The 22183-nt window shown below is 44.0% G+C and overlaps 1 protein-coding gene and 1 long non-coding RNA gene across 3 annotated transcripts in view; one reads left to right on the top strand and one right to left on the bottom strand.

The window, feature by feature from the left end:
- Positions 1-8319: 8319 nt before the first annotated feature.
- Positions 8320-17683, bottom strand: LOC308176379. Of its 2 annotated transcripts, none has more exons than XR_013938240.1 (3): positions 17551-17683; positions 11160-11252; positions 8320-10509 (listed from the first exon to the last, which is right to left on the bottom strand). It is a non-coding gene; the product is annotated as an uncharacterized lncRNA (long non-coding RNA). The 2 variants fall into 2 exon arrangements; XR_013938241.1 differs by lacking the exon at positions 17551-17683 and adding an exon at positions 16240-17495.
- The window catches only part of BACE2 (beta-secretase 2), a 53536-nt gene continuing 49003 nt past the window's right edge, over positions 17651-22183 (top strand). The window contains exon 1 of the mRNA XM_080552001.1: positions 17651-18425. Within this exon, the coding sequence (XP_080408127.1) occupies positions 17715-18425 (711 nt within the window). The 5' untranslated portion in view covers positions 17651-17714. The remainder of the gene's footprint in view (positions 18426-22183) is intronic.

The raw sequence follows: 22183 nt of genomic DNA on the forward strand, positions 1-22183 counted from the left end.
GTTTAGTGGATGCTTGCCAGGCTTTGAGCTCAGAAAGTGCATGGTCTGGTGTGGCTTCCCCAGTGTGTCCTCAGCCCAGCCATTCCTACACTAAGAGGAAATGAGCCCTTCATCTCTGTTGCCTGCAACAGGTTGCTGTTACACAAAGCACTTGTGGTTTGACTTGTTTGTTATGAATTCACTGCCTTCCTTTCTCATAAAGAAACCTCTTGATCTTTGAAGTGGGAAAGAGTTTCAAAAAAAAAAAAACTTGTTTCTTTGAATCTAAACTCTTTACCAAGTTACATAAGCACTCTGTTTAAAGTTCCCATTATGCAAAAGCATGCCTTTGTCTTGCAGTTGTGGTCCACCTTCATTAAATTCTTCTGATCTCTCAGATAATTTGATTATCTCTCATTTAAAATGACAGAAGAGTGCCCCGGTCTATTCTTGTTCAGATCACTACCTACTACTAGAACTATAAAAAAGGTGGATGTAAGTCACACACAGTTATATTGCCCTCATCCTGGTGGGAACACAAAAGCCCTTAACAGAGCAAATGTCCTGGAGATGAAGGAGTCTGACATTCTCACATTACTTTTGTGCAGCTCCCTCCAAAGTACTCTGAGGACGACATTGTGTCACAGTTTAACAAATTACCATGCATCAGCTGAGCTATGGTCACTATCAGTATTACCATGCTCTGAAACCATACAAAACCTCAAGGAAAGCATTTAAAACAGATGCACATTCTTTTGAGTTTCCTACAATTACAGAGCATGATTGTTTCATCAAAATGAAGCTTGACTAAGAAATTTTCGACAGACATTTTCAGACAGAATGTGCTGCACCTCAGCTAAGGCATAATTTTGAGTAATAAGAACAGGCCCGATCGGCTGCAATGCAAAACTGTTTTTTTCTTAAATCAGTATCAGCAATTGACACTAAAAACCCTCTGAGAACATCCCAACAGTACATGCACAGACAGTGTGTAGTTCAGTGTACACACGCAGAGACAGACAATGCAAAAAGTAGCAATGTATTCAATGCTTAATTTTTACCTTAGTCTTCAAAGTTAAAGTCTTGTCTAATTCCTCTGTGCTTATCACAGAGGTTGGGAAGGAGAAGTATAGCCAGCGATGGGAGGGTAACTGATTACAGGTTTGTGGTGGTTTTACTTGGGTGGGCAGTCAAGCTCCACGTCGGCCACTCTCTCACTCCCCCTCCTCAAGGGGAAAGGGTGAGAAAATACGATGCAAAGCGCTCAAGGGTTGAGATAAGGACGGGGAAATTGCTCAACAATTAATGGGCAAATCACACTCATAGTAGGGAGATAATAACATTTATTGTGTATTATTACTAACAGGCTAGAGAAGTAAGAAACAAAGGAAAGAAACCAAAAACACCTTCACATCCATCCACCCTCTTCCACCTCCTCCCCCTGAGCAGTGCAGAGGAAATGGAAGTGGGGGCTGCAGTCAGTCCCTGACACTTCATCTCTGCTGCTCCTTCAAGTTCACTCCCTGCCCCTGCTCCCCATGGGGTCCCTCCCACGGGATGCCGTCCTTCCCGAACTGAGCCTGCGGGGGCTGCCCACAGGCAGCAGCTCTTCCAGCACTGCTCCCACACGGCTCCGTACCACGGGGTCCATCCATCCCCCAGGAGCAAACTGCTCCAGCACGGGGCCCCCACGGGCGGGCGGCAGCTCCCCCCAGACCCCCTGCTCCTGCGTGGGCTCCTCTCCACGGGCTGCAGCTCCGGCCCGGGGCCTGCTCCTGCGGGGGCTCTCCATGGGCCGCAGCCTCCTCCAGGCCACATCCACCTGCTCCACCGGGGGCTCCTCCACGGGCTGCAGCGTGGAGATCTGCTCCGTGTGGGACCCATGGGCTGCAGGGGGACAGCCTGCTCCACCGGGGGCCTCTCCACAGGCCGCAGGGGAACTGCTGCTGCCTGCCTGGAGCACCTCCTGCCCTCCTGCTACATTGACCTTGGCATCTGCAAGGCTGTTTCTCATTCCTCTCTCTCCCAGCTGCTGTTAAGCAGCATCTTTATTTTATTTTATTTTATTTTATTTTATTTTATTTTATTTTATTTTATTTTATTTTATTTTATTTTATTTTATTTTATTTTATTTTTTTATTTTATTTTATTTTATTTTATTTTATTTTATTTTATTTTATTTTATTTTATTCCTTTCTTAAATATGCTCTCACAGAGGCACAAACATTGCTTATTGGCTCGGCTCTGGCCAGCAGCGGGGCCCTTATCTAACATGGGGCAGCTTCTGGATTCTTCTCACAGAAACCACCATCATAGGCCCCCACTACCAAAACCTTGCCATGTAAACCCACTATAAGACTATACAGAAAAACTAATCCAGATCTGCAAGATTTCCCTAGGGTGCTGCAAGTGCTGGCTGATGTGATAGCAAGGCCCCTGCCTACCATCTGTACAAAATCGTGATAATCAGGGAAGGTGACCTGACTACAGGAAAAAGACTATCATAAGGCCAGTCTCAAGAAGAGAAAGCAGCAGGGCACGAGGCACTACAGGCCCATTGGCTTCACCTCAGCTCAGGAAGAGACACATAAACCACCTCCTGAAATCCATTCCTAAGCACATGAAGGGCAAAAAAGGTACAAAGGGACACCCAGTGAGCAATTTCACAGACCTATCACCCTGCCTGACCAACCTCACTGCCCTCTATGACAAGATGACTGGCTACTGGGATGGGCAGAGAGCAGGGTCTGTAGCACACCTTCACTTCAGTCAGGCTTTTGACACCATCACCCACAGGATTCCCATTTTTGTCATGCTGGACAAACAGACCACTGGGCTATGCCACTGCACCCAAAAGAGCAGAGATCAATGACTCAGTGTCAGGCAGAGTGCCCCAGGGGTCATCAGTGGAGGGAAAATGGTTTAACATCTCCATCAAGAACCCACCTGAAGGACAGACTTCACTCTCAGGCACTGCATTAAGGAGCATATTTGGCATGCTGAATGGCACAGCTTAAATCCAAGGCAACCCTGAAGAAGGGGAAGATTGGGCCAACAGGAACCTCATGCTATTCAACAAGGAGAAGGACAAAGTTTTGCCGCTCAGGTGAAAAAACCCCATGTATCACCACAAGCTGGGAAGCAACTGTCAGTTGCTTCCAAGGGACTCTTCAGTTGCTTCCGAAGGACTTCAGGTGATGGTGGACACCAGGTTGAAGAAGAGACAGCAGTGTACTCACACTGTGCATACAGCAAACTACAACAGCTCACACTTGGAGGGCTGTGGACAACATGCCCAAGCAAGTTTGTTATACTCGTCTGGTCAGCACTGGTGAGAGCACACCTGGAATACTGTGGCCAGCTGTGGGTACCCAGTTCAACAGGGACAGAGGGAATCAGGAGAGGGACTGGCAGAGGGCTACCAAATAGGTCAGGGACCTCAAGCATAGGTCCTGTGAGGAGAGGTTGCGGGGAGCTGGGTTTGTTTTGTAAACGAGGCTAAAAGGAGAATTCATAGCAGCTTACACTGACTTGAAAAACAGTTACAAAGGTAACACACACAGAGAAAAAATCTCAATGGAGTCAGGAAATAACAAAAGAGGTAACATCTACGTATTACATTTTGTGAAGTTCAGGTTGAACATATAGGACAGCATTGCACACCATGAAAACATGCTGCTCAGAGAGACCATGGATTTTCCATCCTCGGAGGTTTACAGAAGGAACCAGCTGGAGAGAACCCCAGCTGACCTGACCTAGTGTCAGGAATAGTCTGATTTTAAGTGTGAAGCTGTTCTCCATGACCTCTAGTGATCCCATCCAGTCAGATTTTTCTATGACTCTATGATATTGAAATGATTGTGTCCCTATGTACATAGGAATGCTCATTCAGATATATTTCAGCAGAGCAAAATATCAGGGGATAGGAGGAGAGAAGACAAAGGGACCCAGCAGTCTCCGAGTTTAGATGATAACGAGCAGATGGTGCTTGGAATCATAGGTTGGACTCAGGTGCCTAAAATCCTCATAAGGACTTCATGGCTTTTGAGTATGTCTGTTAGGAAAAATACGAATCCACTGCTTATACCACAGAATGCCACTTTGTGACTTTTGTCCAGAGAGGTATGCAGGCACCCTGAAGCAAACATTGCCTTGCTTTTGCAGTTAGGTGGGAAGCATGTGCAAATCTCTTCCCTCCTGTCTCCTAATCTCAAACTAGCCTGACTAGACTAGCTGCCAATTCTTATGATAATAATATGTTAATATGTTAATAATGTTAATAAGACAGTCCAGCAGCAAGTCTGCCTGAATACTCTTTTGGGATATGGAAGAAACTACAAAGAGGTTGTTCTCCTGAAGAACATTTCCTTCCGGAGATATTTTGGGAGTGTAGACTATATGACGCTGCAGTACAGGAGACAGAAAAAGGCCCAAGAGTTGTGTCCAGCATGTATACATCTTTCAAGGGACCACAGGACAGATGTTCTCCAGACCAGCAAACCCACCTGGCTCAGCGTATCAAGACACACACATACTGGCCGAGGTCCAAAAGCACTATAGCTGTGTTCTACAATTTGACATTCAAACTAAAGAATTCCCCTACATGGGCTAAACTACTCCTGCAATTAGATAGTCTCCTGAGGTGTCAGAGAAGCAGCAATAAATTAGCTGCCAGAGCCTCTGAACTAGGCCCACTGTTTAAACAACATATTGAAAGTGGCCTCAGGCTAGTCTCGCCTTCAAGGCTAATGAGCATCATGATACCCTGGTGAGAAATCTCCTCACCAATCCTCATTACTTGACTCCCTTACCTGCGTTTTCCTCCTCTCAGCAAAAAGTGCAGGATTCTTCAGGCTCCCCTTACCCTAAGCATATCCTGTCCCTTTCCACGAAGCTTTGTCATTTATTTTCCCTTGTTCTATGCTGGTTCTTATAAGCCAAATCAAATGATCAAATGCTTGGTCTAAATCCCCACAGCTGTGCATCACTGAATTGCACAGTGGAGCCAGCCATTCTTCCAGGTCTCTAAAGAGCTAGCATGCCCTATTGCAGGTCTCCAAGCTTGACATCTCTGAACTACAGGCGTAAGCCCACTCAAGATTTACAGCTAAGCGTATTTTAAGAGATCTTTATCCTCTCAGGCATGCAAGCACATGAAACAGTTTCTATTAACTCCTTTCCAGTTTCCTCAGTTTGCACATGACTCTGCCTCTCCCCTGATAATCATATCATGTAAACCCAGCTCCTTCAGTGATTTTTGTATGGAAATACTCTTCTCCCCCACTGTTTCTCTTATTACAAAGGCCTATCAAAAGAAGTGATCCTTCTACATCTCTTCACCTCTGGTCGGAATAAGAACTATTTCCACCGAGTACTTTCAAACTCTGAATATGATGGCAAATGACAAATCACTTGTCCTCCAAATCATGAGCATGGATTTTAAAATCCTAACATAATTAAAAAATAAAAATAAAAAAATAAAAATAAAAATAAAAAGCCCTCGTATAGCAACCACATTCTGGTTTATGAACCTTTCAGACATATTCACATCACATGTTCTTTCCTCTAGAAATGTTAAGGATAGAAGCAAGCTTTATTTATTTATTTATTTATTTAATGAAAGAAGAGACACCAAAAGAACCCGTCTGCAGGATCTGGGTGCTGCAGACACACAATAAATAACAAAAGGCTCAAGATAAAATCAGGACCCTAAACAGTATGGTGTATCCCTAAACCAGATGTATTTTACTTTGACTTTCACAGTTGGGTTCTGCCTCTAGGCTTCCAGCTTTAGAGCACACTTGTGGCCTTTTCATTGCTCTGCATGGTTCAGATGGAAATCTGTGACAGTTTGTATTTGGCCCATGGGATGAAAAGGCATAGGATGTAAAAAGACAAGAAAATTTCTGCAGCCCAAGATGTTGCTTTTAGCTGGGCCTTGTACACCCTTCAAAGTTTTCCTCTCGCTCTCCTTCCACTGTTGGATTGCACTTCCACTGCAGTATTTTTTCAGGCACTACAGGAGATGCTTGTGAGTTCTTGTATCTTTGGTCCCTTTCAAAAGAAGTCTCCTGATATTTTTGTCTTTCTGGGAAATATAATCCTAAAATTATTCTTTTTCTACTTATAATCAGGGTAACGGTGAACCTGGAAATAAAAAGCCTATACACTTATTAATGGTTTCTAGTATGACTCGTGGAGGAGGATTATAAAAACAACAACAACACAGAAACATCATGCAAGCTCAATACCTTCCAGGGCTGTATAGTTACTAAAGAAAACAAGCATTGATGATATATGAGAGACAGTATGCTGGGGATTAAGTAGAAGAACATAGAAATTCCTTTTGAAAAGAGATTTAAATTGTGGAAACAAATGAGAAGTGAAAGGAGTAATGAAAAAAATCCAAAGGACAAAATGAGAAAAGCATGATGTAGAAATGTCAAGGAATGAGAAAACTCTGCTAAAATGAAACATTTGAATTGGCAGGTGGTAAGGGAGCTGAGAAGAATAAACAGAACAGCCATAATAAGAAGGTAAGAATATTAGGCTAACAATAGGTAGTCTTCAGAAAAGATGGGAACAATGAGGAATGGTGAAGAGTGAAAAATCAGTCTGATCTGCATAAGCTTTAAGAGACTGCAAAGAGTATGTAGTGAAATGAAAAAATAGGCATAGATGATATGGTTGATGTTGAGGTGCAAAACGAGAGAAACATGGAGGAGCTTATCCACTGAACCAAAATTAAGAAACTTGGTGACTGTGCTTAAAAATATACATGCCTGTTTTGACAGTGTGGGAGAGAAGGGTCTAGGGCAGAACACCACTTGTTTTTAAAAAGGTATTTTCTTGGCAATAACAACCAAAATGACACAAATGTTGCTACTGAGAAAAGAAAGATGAATAGTGAGAATCAGAGGGGAAGAAACGAATTTCTGTTTTTGTTATCTTTAAAGCAGTTGTATCTCTCCAAGAGGAAGATAAGGGAGGTAGAAACAGAATTATTGATGAGAATGTGAGCAGACAAGAAAGAAGAAAGTTACCTAGGTGCTATGAGCATTCCAATATCACTGGCCAAGTGCAAAAGTGCTGCTGATAGGGTAAATGTAAAGATAACATACAGACTGAAAACAATACCCTGGCCAACCTTCTAAGAGAAGCACCTCAAAACAGTTAAAAACTCAAGAAAATTCAGTCAGTGAGGTGGGAAGAAATGTGAGCTACAAACCCTACAAACCCAATACCATGATAATGAAGAAGAAGGAAATTACCCAGTGTTAAACACAGCTCAGGAGAGTTGATTCCTGTGCAAAGCAAGAATGTGTGGTAGTAGAATGACACAGAGCAAGAGCATTAAAGAGCTTCAAGGGCTCATCCCTTAGTGCTTAAGCACTATCGTTAAGGTTACATTTTTCTCCTGTGGAATTTCTTTCTAACTTAGCACATTCCTAGCTTGGTCGCTTGCTTACACTGATTTGTGTCTGGGGTATCTCTTCCCAGACAGGCAAAGCAGTCATATGGCAGAGGGAAGGAGCAACATCTAAAGTTCATAGAATACCACCACCACTCATCTCTGCTACAATAAGTATACCGTCACTGCCCACTCAAGAAATGAGAAGTTTAACCTTCAGCTGTAGCCCAAACAGCTCTAGGGGAGACTTCAAAAACAGCAAAATGAAAATGTTAAATGACCACAGCCAAAATAAGTCACAGGGCAAGAATGAGAACAAGGACTAAAGACTCTTCTAGTCTGCTGTCCACAGAATAGAAAGAAAGATGCTTTAGAAAGTAATCTTCTTGCATCTCAAAAAAAAAAAAAAAGTTGATCCTAGCTTACACAGTAGGAAACCATTTTAAGTTTACAAAGAAATATAGAGAAAGAACAACCAGAAATAATAAGGAAGAGAAGGCACTGATAAATTCTCTGTGTGACTGAAAAAAAAAAAAAAGTGTAAGACAAAAACACTGATCAAATGAACCTCAGAGAGTTAAAGTAACATGAGTTATATACTTGTACATATCTTAGAAGAATAATCCCTGTAGGTGAAGGAAAACACGTGCATTACATGTACCTTGATTAGTTTCAGCAGCAACTGTTTTTGCTGCAGTTTTAAACAAATAAGGCATTGTTTGTTTCTGTCTTAAAATGGCCTGTAGATCTACTGGAAAACGTTCAGCAATCACCAGTGCTAACTTCAGAAGAGGTTGCTCTTTAGTCATTACTGAATTCCAGTACAGCACCACTTGCAAGAGTCAAAACTATACTGAACAGACATTCCACTCCAATCCCACATTTTCACTGACTCAGGCCTCTCTAGGGGAAAAAAATGGACAGAATCATTTCATGTTCCTAAGTACAAAGGGAGCTTTATTTTTTTCCCCCATTAGGCTTGAGAATTATTCTTTGGACTACAGGGTTTGCAAAGACAGCATATGCATACAGATAAACATGTGCATGTGTATACCAGAACTACTTTAAAAGAAGAGAACGTGAAAAAGAAGAGAACAAAATGAAGAACATGAGGAACATGAAGACAAGCACTACATCAAAGTGAGAATTAAGACCAGAATAGCTTTCTCTCGTGCTTTCTCCCTGCTTAGTAATTATTATTTAGCATCTTAATCACATTCAGTTGTGTTTTTTTGTTTGTTTGTTTTTTGTTTTTTTTTGCAGGACCTCATGGGGGAGAATATACAGCAGTCTGACTGTCCCCCAAATCTACATGTTTCTGTAGCAAACAGCAGAGAGAACATTCCTCAAAACAGGTGATGGGATTCTTCAGCGAGCAAAGAACAGTACTGGTCTCCCCTTCTATTTCCTTTCCTGCTGAAGGAGACCCTTCAGTACTGGTCTCCCCTTCTACTTCCCTTCTTCTCCCCTTCATGCTTCCCTCTTTGAAAAAATGGTGTTGTAAGTTTAAAATACGTCTGTTGGCCTGCGTGAGCTGCATTTCCTCAGCAGATTATCCCTGATCTCACTGCCCTTGGCAGCATTAGAGCGGTCACATTTTTACACGGCTGAACTAGTTGAACAATTTCTTCGAAGTATGAAATAAAAACATTCTTTCCTTCAAAGCATCCATGCATGCTTTCTTCTTTATTCTGTTTGTTCAGTTTTTCTTTTTAAGTCAATAAACACTTTATACCTTGTATTCATTGCAAGAAAAACAAATTATACTCCATTCCTAGTATCTGCATTCCGTTTATAGCATCAGCTGCTGAAAATTAAGTATTTCACATGTCAAGGTTTAATTGCAATCCCTAAATGATGTTCTCCGCAGCAAAAGTTCTAACTGTATTTGGCAGGAATGGAGTAGGAAGTGACATCTCTGATTTTCTTCTGCCAAGCCTCAAAGAGTTGCTGTGTCCTCCTTTCTGGTTCCCTGGAGAGAGCCAGTACAGTAAACACCAACTTCCTAGGTACTACATGTAGCAGCAGCAGCCACATTTGCAAAGGTCACCTAGCAGAAGGCATTCCTGCCAACTTTCTTACAAATTCAAGTGGTAATCATGAACTATATAATGCAGAGTCTGCTTATAGTTAGTAGAGTGAACCTAAACCGCATGTTACGGCTCTCATTTGTTATACCCATAAAGGGTATAAGAGATGGATAGGGTACTGTGAACATAAAGTAACCTAAAACACACCCAGTCCCTTCGTACAGTCAAAACATGGAACTTCAGCCTTTCTGAGACCCCGGAAAGATGAGACAGCCATTTTTCAACGTTTTTTTCTCTTTGAAACATGTATTCTCATACAAGTCCAATAAAGGAGATTACCTTCAACACTGAGTCAACTTTCATTTCATATTTTTTTGTTTCCTAGACAGACTAATAGGATTATCGGTACTATATCCCGAAATTCATATTCAAAAGCAATAGCAGCCAAACCTTTGCCATGGAGACCAGAGTACTGTGAAGGTGTTGGGTTTTTTTAGCATTTTTTTTTTATGTGTGGTTCTTCAGAAGGCATTAAAATGCAGTCAATAAACTCATCCAGCAGAGAGAGACTATGAAGGAAAAAGCAATGACATGCCTGTAAGAATCCAGAAGGTCTACTTGTTCTGAAAAAAGAAAAAGGAGAAAAAAAAAAGAAAAAAAAAAAGATTCCCTTATGGGAATTCTTAATTAGTTAACAAACTAATACATCTGAGGCATGTTGAATTTGTGCAGTCATATTCTCATTGGGTAAGAAGAGTTTTAAAGTTACCACAGCTTCTTTAGCTCTGTGCTGATAGCCTGCTCCTGCTGCTCCCACATATGCACCCCTTCTTCGCCTCCAAGTCATGCTACTGTACATGTCCCTTTCTCTTTGCACTTTCAGAGCTCTCCTCTTCACAGCCCTGCACCTGCCAAACCAAGCCCTGCTCCATTACACTGTGGAAGCTGTCTTCTCTTGCATTCTCCTCAGAGTTGTATAGACATTTCTGCGATCTCCATTCCTACATCCAGAAGTGCAGCACCAAAGAGCAGTAACTCCAAAGAAAGTCTTACTGAGCCCCAGGTGAGGACCAAACAGCGCTCCTGAGCCTGAAGATGAAGACCAAAAGAGATGGAACACGTTCAGTGTAAAAGTAGTCCTTGGAAGAAATAAGCTGCTAGGCGGGTTGCTGCTGTGCATGTGTAAAATGAGGTTTGGGGGGAATAATAACTAGACAAGGTTCAGATTTTTTTTTAAGTAAACAACAGAAGACATATACCTCATAGACAGGCAACTTTTTTTTTTCCTAGTACCCAGGCATTCCAGATCTGCTCCTCACAAAATAATAATAATAATAATAATAATAATAATAATAATAATAATAATAATAATCTCCCACTGGACTGTTTTTCTTTAAGCTGCAAAGCACAGTATTTTTCTCCAGCGCATTTCTCAGGAAGGCCAGAAACAAACTTGCACAAAACAGTACATGTCTCTGGCAGACGTGCAGCCTGAAAAAGTTCATCCTCTAAGATTAGCAAAGCTATAAGCTTCTCTAACTTGCCTTGCATTATCAACCAGAAGTCATGCAACCAGCTCCAAGTAATATGCATTTTTAATATCCATCATAAGCAGTAGTATAAACTATTATGGATGAAAGAAAAATTGAAATAAAATGGCCAGATCTTGCCCTTATCAGCAACAAATCAGCCTGGTTTATCTCAATGGGCTCTAAAGTAATAAATGAGGGAAGAATCACCTGAAGTTTTTTCAGCTGTTTTCAGACTTCTGCCTCTTGGCTGTCTGCCTGTGAGAGTTTGAGTCTGAAACAGCCTCCCTGATGCATTGTTTCCTGAAAACAAAGAATACAAAAAGGCAAGCATAATTATTCTCATTGTTGGGTACTTGAAACAAACGGCAGGAGACATAAATAATGAGAAGACCTATAAGCCTGTATCTGATGAGGAATAATGAATTTTTGTAAAGACGGAGAAAAATTGAAGTGCAAAGGCATGTAACATTTTACACATTAATAATGTAATCACACTTTCTAAGATCATGGATTTTTTTTTTTTTAAGTGGGATCATAGTGTTTTGCCTTAGGACATACTTTATCTGGATCATTTCATCTACTATCATTACCAGGTGACTGTAGGGTAACAGTCCTTTTACTGATTGACTTGTTTAACCTTAAAGTACCTAAACTGTTTTTTAGCTCTGTCCTATAGGAAGACCAACACTCACCACTAAAAACAGTTCATTATCGGTTTTCAAAAGTATGTGTGAGTTTTAAGTAGCATTTGGGGCTTATCATTAGCAGTAACACTCAAAAGGCTAAATATACCCTGGAACATCATGAACTAGCATTACAGTCACTATTGGATTTGGTTCTGTAAAACACAATTCCATTTCACCTTTCTCTAGCCCCAGTAAAGCATTTCAGGGGTCTCCAGAGGCTCAGAAGGATAACAATAAAACCTTATTTTGCCAAGCTGATAGCTGCAAACCTCTCTCAGATGCACTGGGTTTTCCCTCTGGCTTAGATGCCAAGAATATTTCAGCACTTGTGGACTACTTCACTAGTAACATATTCATTTTTCATGCACATGTTCATCTTTATGTGCCTTCACAGAAGAAATTCAATCTTTCTAAGAATTTTGGGAAAAAAAGAGCTCAAGTTTTAGGTTATTTTTTCATCAGAAAGAAATGGATCACAGAATAGATTATTTAGATCCAGGTCACTGGGAGCAGTGTAATAGTTTTTTTTTTTTTTTTCCAGTGGGATGAATACTTTACCCATATCCCTGCTACTATTTTGGACCAAAAAAGGGGCAAATTTTATAAATAAAGGATCATTTCAACACTAGAAAGCCAAAAATAAAAAATAAAGAACTCATTATCAGATTGCAAATAATCATTTAACAAAACAAAACAAAGAAAGATTTTAAAAATCTTTAATTAATCCTTCTAACTAGAGACAGCTAGATCGTCATTCCAAATTTTTTCATCTAAGTGTCAATCAGACACTTGGCCTGAAGTCTGTGGTTCACATTCAGCCTTCAGCATTTCAGATTTTATTTACTACCTCAGTATATCTAAACTAGAAGCCAGTAATTTATTGGTCCAGGAGGATGGGAAAGGAAGGAAGCTCCATGTCCAACCAGCAGCCACTGAGTTATGGAATATAAGTTAAAGAAACTGCAGCTCTTTATAGATTATGGCCAAACATACTTGCTGCATCCAGTCTTCAGGGACTGGATGCATTATGATCAACTTCATGATCAACATCAGGTTGATAAGGAACGGTGGACAAGGAAAAAAAAAAAAAAGCAAATTATAAAGACAGGCTACAGGAACTGATTTCGCCATCCACAAGATCATTTAGTGCTTGAACTTTTCAGCATGAATTTGTTAAGCAGAATACCACAAAGAAAACAAAGACAGACAGCAAATTCCCAGCTTTGAGTTGGCCGTGTGGACAATGTGATTCATTATAAGATTCCTCAGTGTCTCCAAAGGACGGACATAGATACAGACACACTGCTCCATTAAATGACAAGGTTATTTACAAACAGATCCTGGCTGCAGCTTCTAAGAGGGGTGCAGCCAGGAACATGCCTGTAACCTCCTTTGTTGAACATCTGGTACACAGATGGACTGGAACAAAACTGTACTCCGTGCATTTACCTCCCAAAAGTGACTAATGCCCAGCCTTTCAGAAGGATTCTATATCCCATCTCCTGCATTTGCCAGTAAACACTGTCGAGGTCTAAGCACTTCTGAAAAATCTTGACCAAGATTACTAGTTTCCTGAACGTCCACTAACTATCACGTCTTTCTACTCTTACTATTAACAATAAATGAATAGTCTATCAATTCTGGGCAAGGAGATTGCAGCCCCACATGATTGTGAAAGTATCTGAGGAATCTCAGCAGTATGTGCCAGCTCTGAATATGGTGTTTTTAAAGTGCTGTTATAGTTCACTGCATGTTTAATTTTTCATAGTTTATAAATTTATAACTATTGCCTATTTGTGGTGTAGGAAGATCTGGAATCAGAAGGTCGATATCGGATCATTTTAAGGTCTAACCCACAAATGATTTCTTCCATGGTGCCAGCTAGAGAATAGAGTTGAGGATGCCTGCAGAGCTTTCTGAGGAAAAAAAAAAAAAAAAAAAAAAAAACACTGTTCTGAGAGTGGTCAATGCATTCAACCAGAATTCTGCAGTCTGCCTCAGACATGGGGCAGAAACTCAAACACCCACTCTCCCAGTTAGCAAAGAGCTACGTCAGGCCCACAGTTTACAAGAGTTAAACCACAGGTGATACAAGAAGTACGAATCATAGTACCAAATTTACTGATGGGATTTTTGTATCAGGAGGTCCAAGACCCTAATCTTGACCTCTGCTCTGTGCTGCCATCTGAGCCTATAGTGCCTGGGCCAGCTGCACTTTGAGGCACTTCAACCTGCAGCTGTAGTTCTGCCTCCCCTTCCTTTGCTCCTGCCCCTTTCCACAAGGGAGGGGTGGTGCCATCTATGCATACCCTCTGCTCTAGTGGTGTGACAAGCAGAAATCAAGCTCATTTTCACATCTCCTTTGGTCAGTGGCACATCACTTTTCCCCTGACAAAGGGATGAGCTGGGGCAGAGAAGAGTGTATGAAGGCTTGAGGGCTCAGGGGAGAAAGAAAATGTTTTGGGGTGTGGAGGTTTCAATGGGAGAAAGGGCCTCATGCTCCAAATGGAGATGAGCTCACAACCTGAGAAATCGTGCTTGGGTAAAGGACCTTGCTCCACGGAAGATGTGGAATAGGGACCTCAGCACCCAACCGGGTGACAGCCTCTACCACAAAACAATGCCTTTGGATAATTCCTGAGTTCAATTCAGCCAGTCTCCAGTACTGGCAGCAGCAACTAAGAATTATGTTTTGCTTGTTTTTAATGGAGCTTTGACAGCAGACAGTTGGATCTTCAACATCCCGTATCATTCAGCTGTAGCCAAATGGATATATAATCATTCAGAAACCTATCTGCATAGACAGTGGTCAAAGACAACTACCTTACCAAGATATTCTACCCACAGCAAAGAGATAAAGGACACTAAACATTTGCACCTACATACCCAACCATGTATTCTTCAGCCATAAAATAAATTTTGGACAAGTTCTACGCACTGTGCATATGCTCAGTCCTTAAACAAGACCCCAGACTGTCCACGCCCTCACTTTGGCACAGGAGATGCTACTAGAGCCTTAGGAGCATCACTGGAATAGCTCTCCTGAGTGACACATATCTCACCCCACAAGGCAGACGGTTTGTTCAATGCCTTGGAAGATGTTCTGCCTTGGCAGACATGCAACAGAGCCAAACCGTGTGGTCTCTGCTGCCACTTGATTGTTTACTGCTCTGTCACTTGCCAGCAGTATTTCCCTGGACTAGGCCCAAAGTATGAAAAGGCTGATGCAAGAAGACCGCAAACAGAGAAGACCATTTCCCAGTGAGGTGCAAGAAGAACAAAATCTCCCCTCTCTTAATGCTATTGCAGTTTTCAAATTAACTGTTTGTACACTGCAGATCCAGCTGGGTTTCTTTCCATATAGGTGTGCAATTAGCAGTAAAGAGCAGTCTTCTTAAAACTGAAGTATTGATTATACTAACAGTAGGAACATGGAAAGTAGACAAAGCAATTTTAGAATAGAAGTCTTTGTGTTCATCTTGCCTTATCATTGTATAATGATAGCATAGGTCAGCCTGACTTCTTCAGACGCACAGCTGAGAACCACTTCAGTCTAAGCAGTCCCCTAATAGCTTCCCTTTTTGGAAAGAGAGGATCTCTTTTTAGTCATCCAGAGTTCCTCTGTTCCTATTAGCTCCAGCACTTCCTCTGCATCTTCAGCCTTCTTCAGTCCTGTTTTCCCAACAGCCCTAATTTAGTATCTCCATATAGCAACTGTCCCTCAGACTTAGTTAACATACCTCATCCATAACACACAACAGTTACATGTTTATGACACACTGTACTCTGTAAATACTGGTGGAAGGTTATGTTATAGAGATGTACGTCAATTCACTTTCAAGTGGCTCAGGGTTTTAAGTACCATAATACCAGCAAAGTAAATGGTTTCAGAGGTTGGACTAGGTGATCTTGGAAGTCTCTTCCAACCCAGATTATTCTATGATTCTGTGGTTCCGTAAATGAATGCAAACTTGGATCAAAGTCAAGATATACCTGCAAATTTACATGTGAAATAATGACTTTTTAAAGAGACCTATTCTCACAGGCTGATATTTAAAGGTTTTTAAAAGCTATTTACTCAAAGATACATATTTGGAATAACAAAAATACAGAAAGAAAAAAATATAGATTCTTCAAAAATTCTATAAAATAAGGAGTCCAGACACTCCTTTATTTGTATCTATTTCCAACATTTCATTTATTTGGTGTATGTGGCACACAAACAAATAAACGTGCACATTGAACGTAATTGCATTGCATACAGATGATTTCCTCTCTATGGAACATTGTGTACAGTTATGTTCCGCTCTCTGGGAGGAGTTTATAATGTCTTCTCCAAAAGCAGTTGTTTGCATTGCTCTTACAAGGCCCCCTCCTGCCATTGTTCATAAGTGTGCTAGGTCTACTCACCTGCGCACAGTACAGTCTAAGCCTCATCAGATTCTTAGGTAAATAAAGGAGAGATGAGGGCAGACAGAAACCGCACAACTCGCTTTTGTACAAACACGGGCCCAGCTGTGATGATGTGATTGGAAGGATGGAAAGGTTACGCATACACCTCATGCAGCAGCTCTCTGATATACATGTGCTGTAAGACTTACCTACGTCTGCAGAAAACAGGACACGGGGAACTTTTAACAAACAGTCCGACAAAAAGACAAGTTTTTGCTTGAACACTTAAAGGCTATGCTGTATCTCCTATACTTCGGGAACTATACACTTCCTCTGACAGGGATTGCTTTGCCCAGAAGTATGGTAATGTATCTTAGCAACAGTGGCGGGGGGAAGGCTTACTGTACTGTAAAAGAATTCAAACAAAATGTATATAGCTGCTGACTGTTATAAATATATCCCTTCCACTCTGAGGGGGTGTTCAATTATACTCTTGGTTTCTTCCCACATTTCCTTTCTCAGAAGGGCGGGGGCATTTCTCCACCTCTCAGCTCACCCACGAAGATCCCTAACCACTTGAAATCCCCTTCAGCCTCAGCTCTGACCACGCAGGCCTTGCATCATAACCTGTCGCTATCCCAGCCGCATCAGAAAAAGCCATTACTGTAGCACCCTGGAGATAACCTCTTCTGAGCCCAGCTGCCGCTCCCCCAGGTGTTCAGCTGCCATCCCTCCAGAGCAGCACTTCCCAGCTCTTCTGTCCTGAGCAGGTGGGACTACGCAGAGCAGGACTGCAATATTTAACCTTCCTACTTGTCAGGCAAGCAGAAAGCTTCCTGCGGCCAGGGAGGTGAAGAGTTTGCACAATTGAGCCTTTCAGTAAGACGCATTGTTTCCCACAAGTAAAACAGAGCAACCTTTATCTATGCCCTCTACTCAAGTTCTCTGTCAGGGCAATCCCACTGCTCGCTTCCCACCTTCATCACTGTAAGGCTGAGAGCCTGACAGAGCATTTCTCCTCCCTATGGAGAGCTCTGAGGTGGACGTTGGGGACTGCATCACCTAGTGCTGAAATACCCCAGAAGCACTGGAATGATCTAAGGGATGAGTTACAATGCGAGGAGAGGGGTTCCAGAAATTGAATGACACGTCAGGGTATAGAAAATGTCAGTGAGAAAAGTGAAGGCACCCGTTTTTCCTTCAGAAAGAGCGGGTGGGTTCCAGCTGCTTTGCAAGGAGTACCCTCTGCAAGCACCTCTGGCACTAGCTACGAATAACAGCCTCACCAGAGTGCCCTGCCAGCAAAGAGCTTGCTCAGTCTTCCTGGGGGAGAGCACCAGCACGTCCATGGGAAACTTCATTCAAGTTCACTGAAACACTTGGAAACCCTAAGGAGGACTCTTCCTTCGCAGGGAGGGAGGGATCCCTCGCTATTAGGAGAGAGATCTCAACTTGGAGCAGGTTTACACCTAAGGAGAGAACAAGCAGTTGCCTAGGGAGTGCCTAGGACACCAAAGTACCTGGGCAAAGATGGCCAAGCCTTCCCATCCCCCGAAAGGCCGCACTGGCCTGCCGCTATTAATTCCGCGCATGATGAAGGCATTTAAAGCCTCGCAGTCGGTCTTTCTGATAAGCAGGCGTCTGTCGTGCCGGGTTTTATGGCAACGCGCCGTTAATACAGGAGATGAATTTCCACACAGGCACATGGACACACGGACGCACGGACACCGCCAGCCCACAGCGCGGATCCCCGGGGGGCCCGGATCCCCCGCCGTCCCCCCCGGGGCTGTCGGAAACTTTCCGCCCCGGGGCCGAGCCTCCAAGTTTCTCAGCCTCCGCCTCCCCTCCGGCGGAGGCCGGGCGGCCTGAGCGAGCAGCACAACTTCCCCGGCCGGGAGAAAGGCGAGGAGGAGCTCGGCGCCGAGGGGAGGGGGGAGATGGAGCCGGGGCGTGGGGAAGCCGCTCCCGCCTTCCTCCTCCTCCTCCTCCTCCTCCTCCTCCTGCTGGCTGCTCCAGCCCGGCAGCCAGGCGGCCGCTGCCTCCCTGCCGAGCCCCGCCGCAGCCGGGACGTGCCTCCGGGATGGGGGCGCCGCCGGCCGCCCCCAGCCTCCTGCTGCTGCTGGCCGGCGCCGCGGGGCTGTGCCGGGCTTTCTTCTCGCTGCCGCTCCGCGTGTCCCAGCCGGCCGCCCCCCGGGGGTCGCCGCCCGCCCCGGTGCCGCTGCGGCCGGGGAGCGGCGGGGGCCGGCAGCGGGATGCGCCGGGAGAGCCGGGAGGCTTGGCCTTGGCCTCGGAGCCCGGGGGCAGCATCAACTTTTTGGCCATGGTGGACAACCTGCAGGGGGACTCCGGCCGCGGGTACTACCTGGAGATGCTCATCGGGACCCCGCCGCAGGCGGTAGGAGCGGGCCGGGAGGGAGGGCGATATTTTGGAGGGGGGGGGAGGATATTTTGGGGGGGGGAGTCGCATCTCAGCGGCTGGGCTCTGCCGCCCTCCCCCGTGCCTGCCCAAACGCAACTTTCTGTCTCCGTGCCGTGCCGTGCCGTGCAGTGCCGGGCGGGACGCAACTTCTGCTGCTGAACCCCGGGGGACCCCCCCCAAGGATGGGGACCCCCCCCCCCCCCCCTTAGGACGGGAACCCCGTCCCCCCATTGAAAAGCGTCGCGATCGCGGCTTAGAGTAACCCATCCGCGCGGGTGTGTTTCTATTTTCTGTTAAAGCCGCGCCTGGGCGCTCCGGGGTGGTGGTGGGGGGCGGGGGGGGTGGTGCTCGCAGTGCCCTCCCCCGGCGAGAATCGCTCCGAATCCTCCGCTGGAGCTGAGCAGCGGGCAGGCAGCGCCAGCCCTTGAGGGGGGGGGGTGAGAAGTTTCCCCGAGCCTCCCCCGCCGAGTCACGGGGCGGCCGAGACGGCTGCTCGGGCTCCTCAGCTGAGCCGAGCTCGTTTCCTGCCGGCCCTCGGGGCTTTTCTCCTCCCTGCCTCGGTGCCTGCTTCTCGCAGGCCGAGCCCCGGCCTCGGCCCTGCACGCAGGGATCCTCCTCCTCCTCCTGCCCGGGCTGCTGGCGAAGAGCTACAGGAATGCCGAAACGCCTAGCCAACGGGGAGCGTGCGGCTGTTACATGTTTGCGATTCTGTGGGATCTTTACTTTTTTATTTATTTATTTTTACACCTGGACGTAAGAGGCTTGGTCAGATTGTTGCTCCGTGCCATCAGGCTCAACACCTGTATTTAAAAAGGGTTGCGTTGTTGTACGGTCAATAAATGTAGTTAAGAAGAAGCCGACCCCGTCCGATGTATCAAAGCGTGGCCCGATAGCCACAGAGGCTGTGAAATAATTTTTCCCTCTGTGTTACAGGCTGCGTGTGTGGTGAGCTCTGTTAGCGTGGCATCGTGCGGTCTTCATTACTCAGGGGAACATTCAATATTGGTTTCTGCCAGAATCCAGATACCAGGTTTGATTGGGCTAATAATCCAATTCAGTCTGTCTTAGATTAAAAAAAAACAATTTTTGGAAGAAAAAGTGAATGTAAAGGATGTCATCTCCTTACACGTCTATGGGGATTCTGAAAGTGAAAGAAATGGAAAAGGAAAAATATGACAGGCACTTGATAATGTAACTGGATGTCTGCCCTCAGTGCACCTTGAGACTTCACTTAACAGCTAGGATTACTTGGATTACACGTGATGTAAGGTTTCAGTTAAACTTGTCTCCCTGATTTTTCATCTGAAAAACAGCTCTGAATCCAGTTGCAAAGCTTTTACTATTTCGAGCTAAGTTCTGAGTTCTTTCAAAATTAATTATTTAAAAGATTGCTACTGGTGGTTAGCATATACAAAGTTTTATTCACAGGACTAGGCCCACCAAGGTTGTAAATGTAAGCAAATAAGGGTATAAATGCACTTGGGTTTCCAAAAAGTCAGACCCCAGTGCGTAGCAACTCAGTAGAGGGGTGTTAAAATTTATTAGCTGCTTTGGATAGGAATTTGTTATCTTCTTCCCTGCCTGAAACTGGAAGACTTTAAGACCACAAATGCGCTTGCTGCTTTTCTGCTCTACAACAAATAGCGTAAAGCTGCAAAGCTGCTACAGGCAGGTTCCACTTGCGTCCTTCACAGTGCTCTCACTAAAAGCAAATATCTTGGCCCTGCTAAGTGCTGGGATCGCATTAAACTCCTTGGGCAAGCAGTCACTGGAGTCAGAGTGGGGCATGATCAGGTAGGAAAGGGATGTTTCTTATTAAATGTTACTCCCATCCTGACTTCGCCACCCATCAGAAACTGCAGTGTATGGTGATGCTTGGACACCTCCCTTCTCCCCTGCAGCCCTCTGGCGTGGGACTTTTCCCCCAGGCTGACTCTTTCTCACCCAGTCCCCTCCCAGGACCGCTGAGCCCACGTACAGGGCAAGGCACCGCTGCCCTGACACTTCGCCTCGGGTGAGGAGGAACCCTGCCAGTGAGGAAGTTATGGAGAAACTGGAGCAGAAAGGTGGGGAGCAGAGCTGCTGCTCCGCACAGCGTCTTGGCGAGGGGGTGAGCGAATGCAGGCAAGGCAGCAGCAGACCGAGACCAAATAGCGGGTTGTGAAAAAAGGCATAAGATTTAATGTTGTGGTTACAAGACTGCTGGTGCCTGGTAACTTTGCAAGTGTGCATTTAGTGCTGAAAGCCTGCTGTGCCGGTATGGGGATAAACATTTGTTTCATGGGGGACTTTAGCACTGCTGAACTTGTATTACTGCTCAATTGCATTTGTAGAAATTTCCCTTTTTTAATTTCTGTTCTTGGAAGGAAGCTACTATGAAAGAACTTCTCTTTTCAGGTCATTTAAGACATGCAATTTGGCTTTCGTTCCAATGCTGGTTTGTCATACAGCAGATAAACACAGTACAGAGCTGAGCTTCACAATGGCAGTTCTGAAATAATTGCTCTGCCAATATAAAAATAGAGTAGTTGTGTGAAGTCAGATTTTTTCTTTTTTTCCAAGGGAGGAAATTTGAGTGCAGTCAGTCCAGTTTTGCAAAGTGTTTGCAGCCAAAGTATTTCTGACCGTTTCCAGTTTTACGATACAGTATCCTAATAATAGATCTCCAGACTATCTACCGTATCGGAGTCAGCTGTCACTAAATCTCCCCAGCTAATTCTCGTTAATTCACATACAGTTCTACTTAGGAATTATGTGAAAGCTGAAAAAGGAAAAAGTTTTGTATTGTATTGAAGAGTGTGATATATTTGTCTCTTTCTTCAGGGATGTATTGTGTCCTACTTCTGATGGATTACATGCTTTACACCTGTCTGCATAGGTGCGCTTTCTCCAATGCCAGATTTAAATATGAGGTGGCAAGGGTCCAATATGAATTGTGTGCATGGCTCTTTTTATTTCTTTAAATAATCTGATGGAATACCTTTGCTCTATCTTTTATTGTTTTGCCTGCCCTGAGAAGCCCTGTGAGGAAGAGAATCAAAGATCATTTAGGGTTTTTTCCACTTTCTTCACCACAGTTCTGTTCATATTAATTTTGCTTCTCTTACAAGCTTTTGACGAATGGAATAGTCAAACTCTTAAGGCACCCTGTGTTCTTCACAGCTTCCTTGAAGTCCATCTGGACAGCATTAAATCTTAGCAAAGAAACTACTGTTGTCTCATCTTGCCACTTATGTTAGTCTTGATTATATGAAGTAGAGGTAAACCTGCCTGTCTCATTGTATTTCCAAACTGCACATTTGGTGAAATCATGTAAATAATGTATGTGCAACATCATTGCAAAGGGAGGCTCAGCATGCACCTCCTGAGAGCTCAGAGTCCTGTAGCTGTGATTTGGTTAGTGGGTACTGAAACCACAACAGGATCTGATTTATGCTCTGAACGCACAGGTCCTTTCTGAAATTTAAATCTTTCATTCTATGCATGAGGAGGTTTTGTTTATTGTTCTTCCTTATGGCAGTTTGTTCTGTGCAGGGGGTGAGCATAAACCTCTCCTGTAAACTTGCTCTGAAGTTTGCAGGTTAACGTGAGTGTTGGGTCTAGCAGGTTAATGTGAGTGTTGCTGCAAAACACAAACTTCAATTTCCATGTAATTGGTGAGAGGTTACGTTTCCTTCAGTTTATTCCAGCTATTAGAGAAAAGAAGGATATGTATTAAACACCTTAAGTGTGTC

The sequence above is a fragment of the Anser brachyrhynchus genome (assembly GCF_964034855.1).
Source record: "Anser brachyrhynchus genome assembly, chromosome: 1".
NCBI lineage: Eukaryota > Metazoa > Chordata > Aves > Anseriformes > Anatidae > Anser > Anser brachyrhynchus.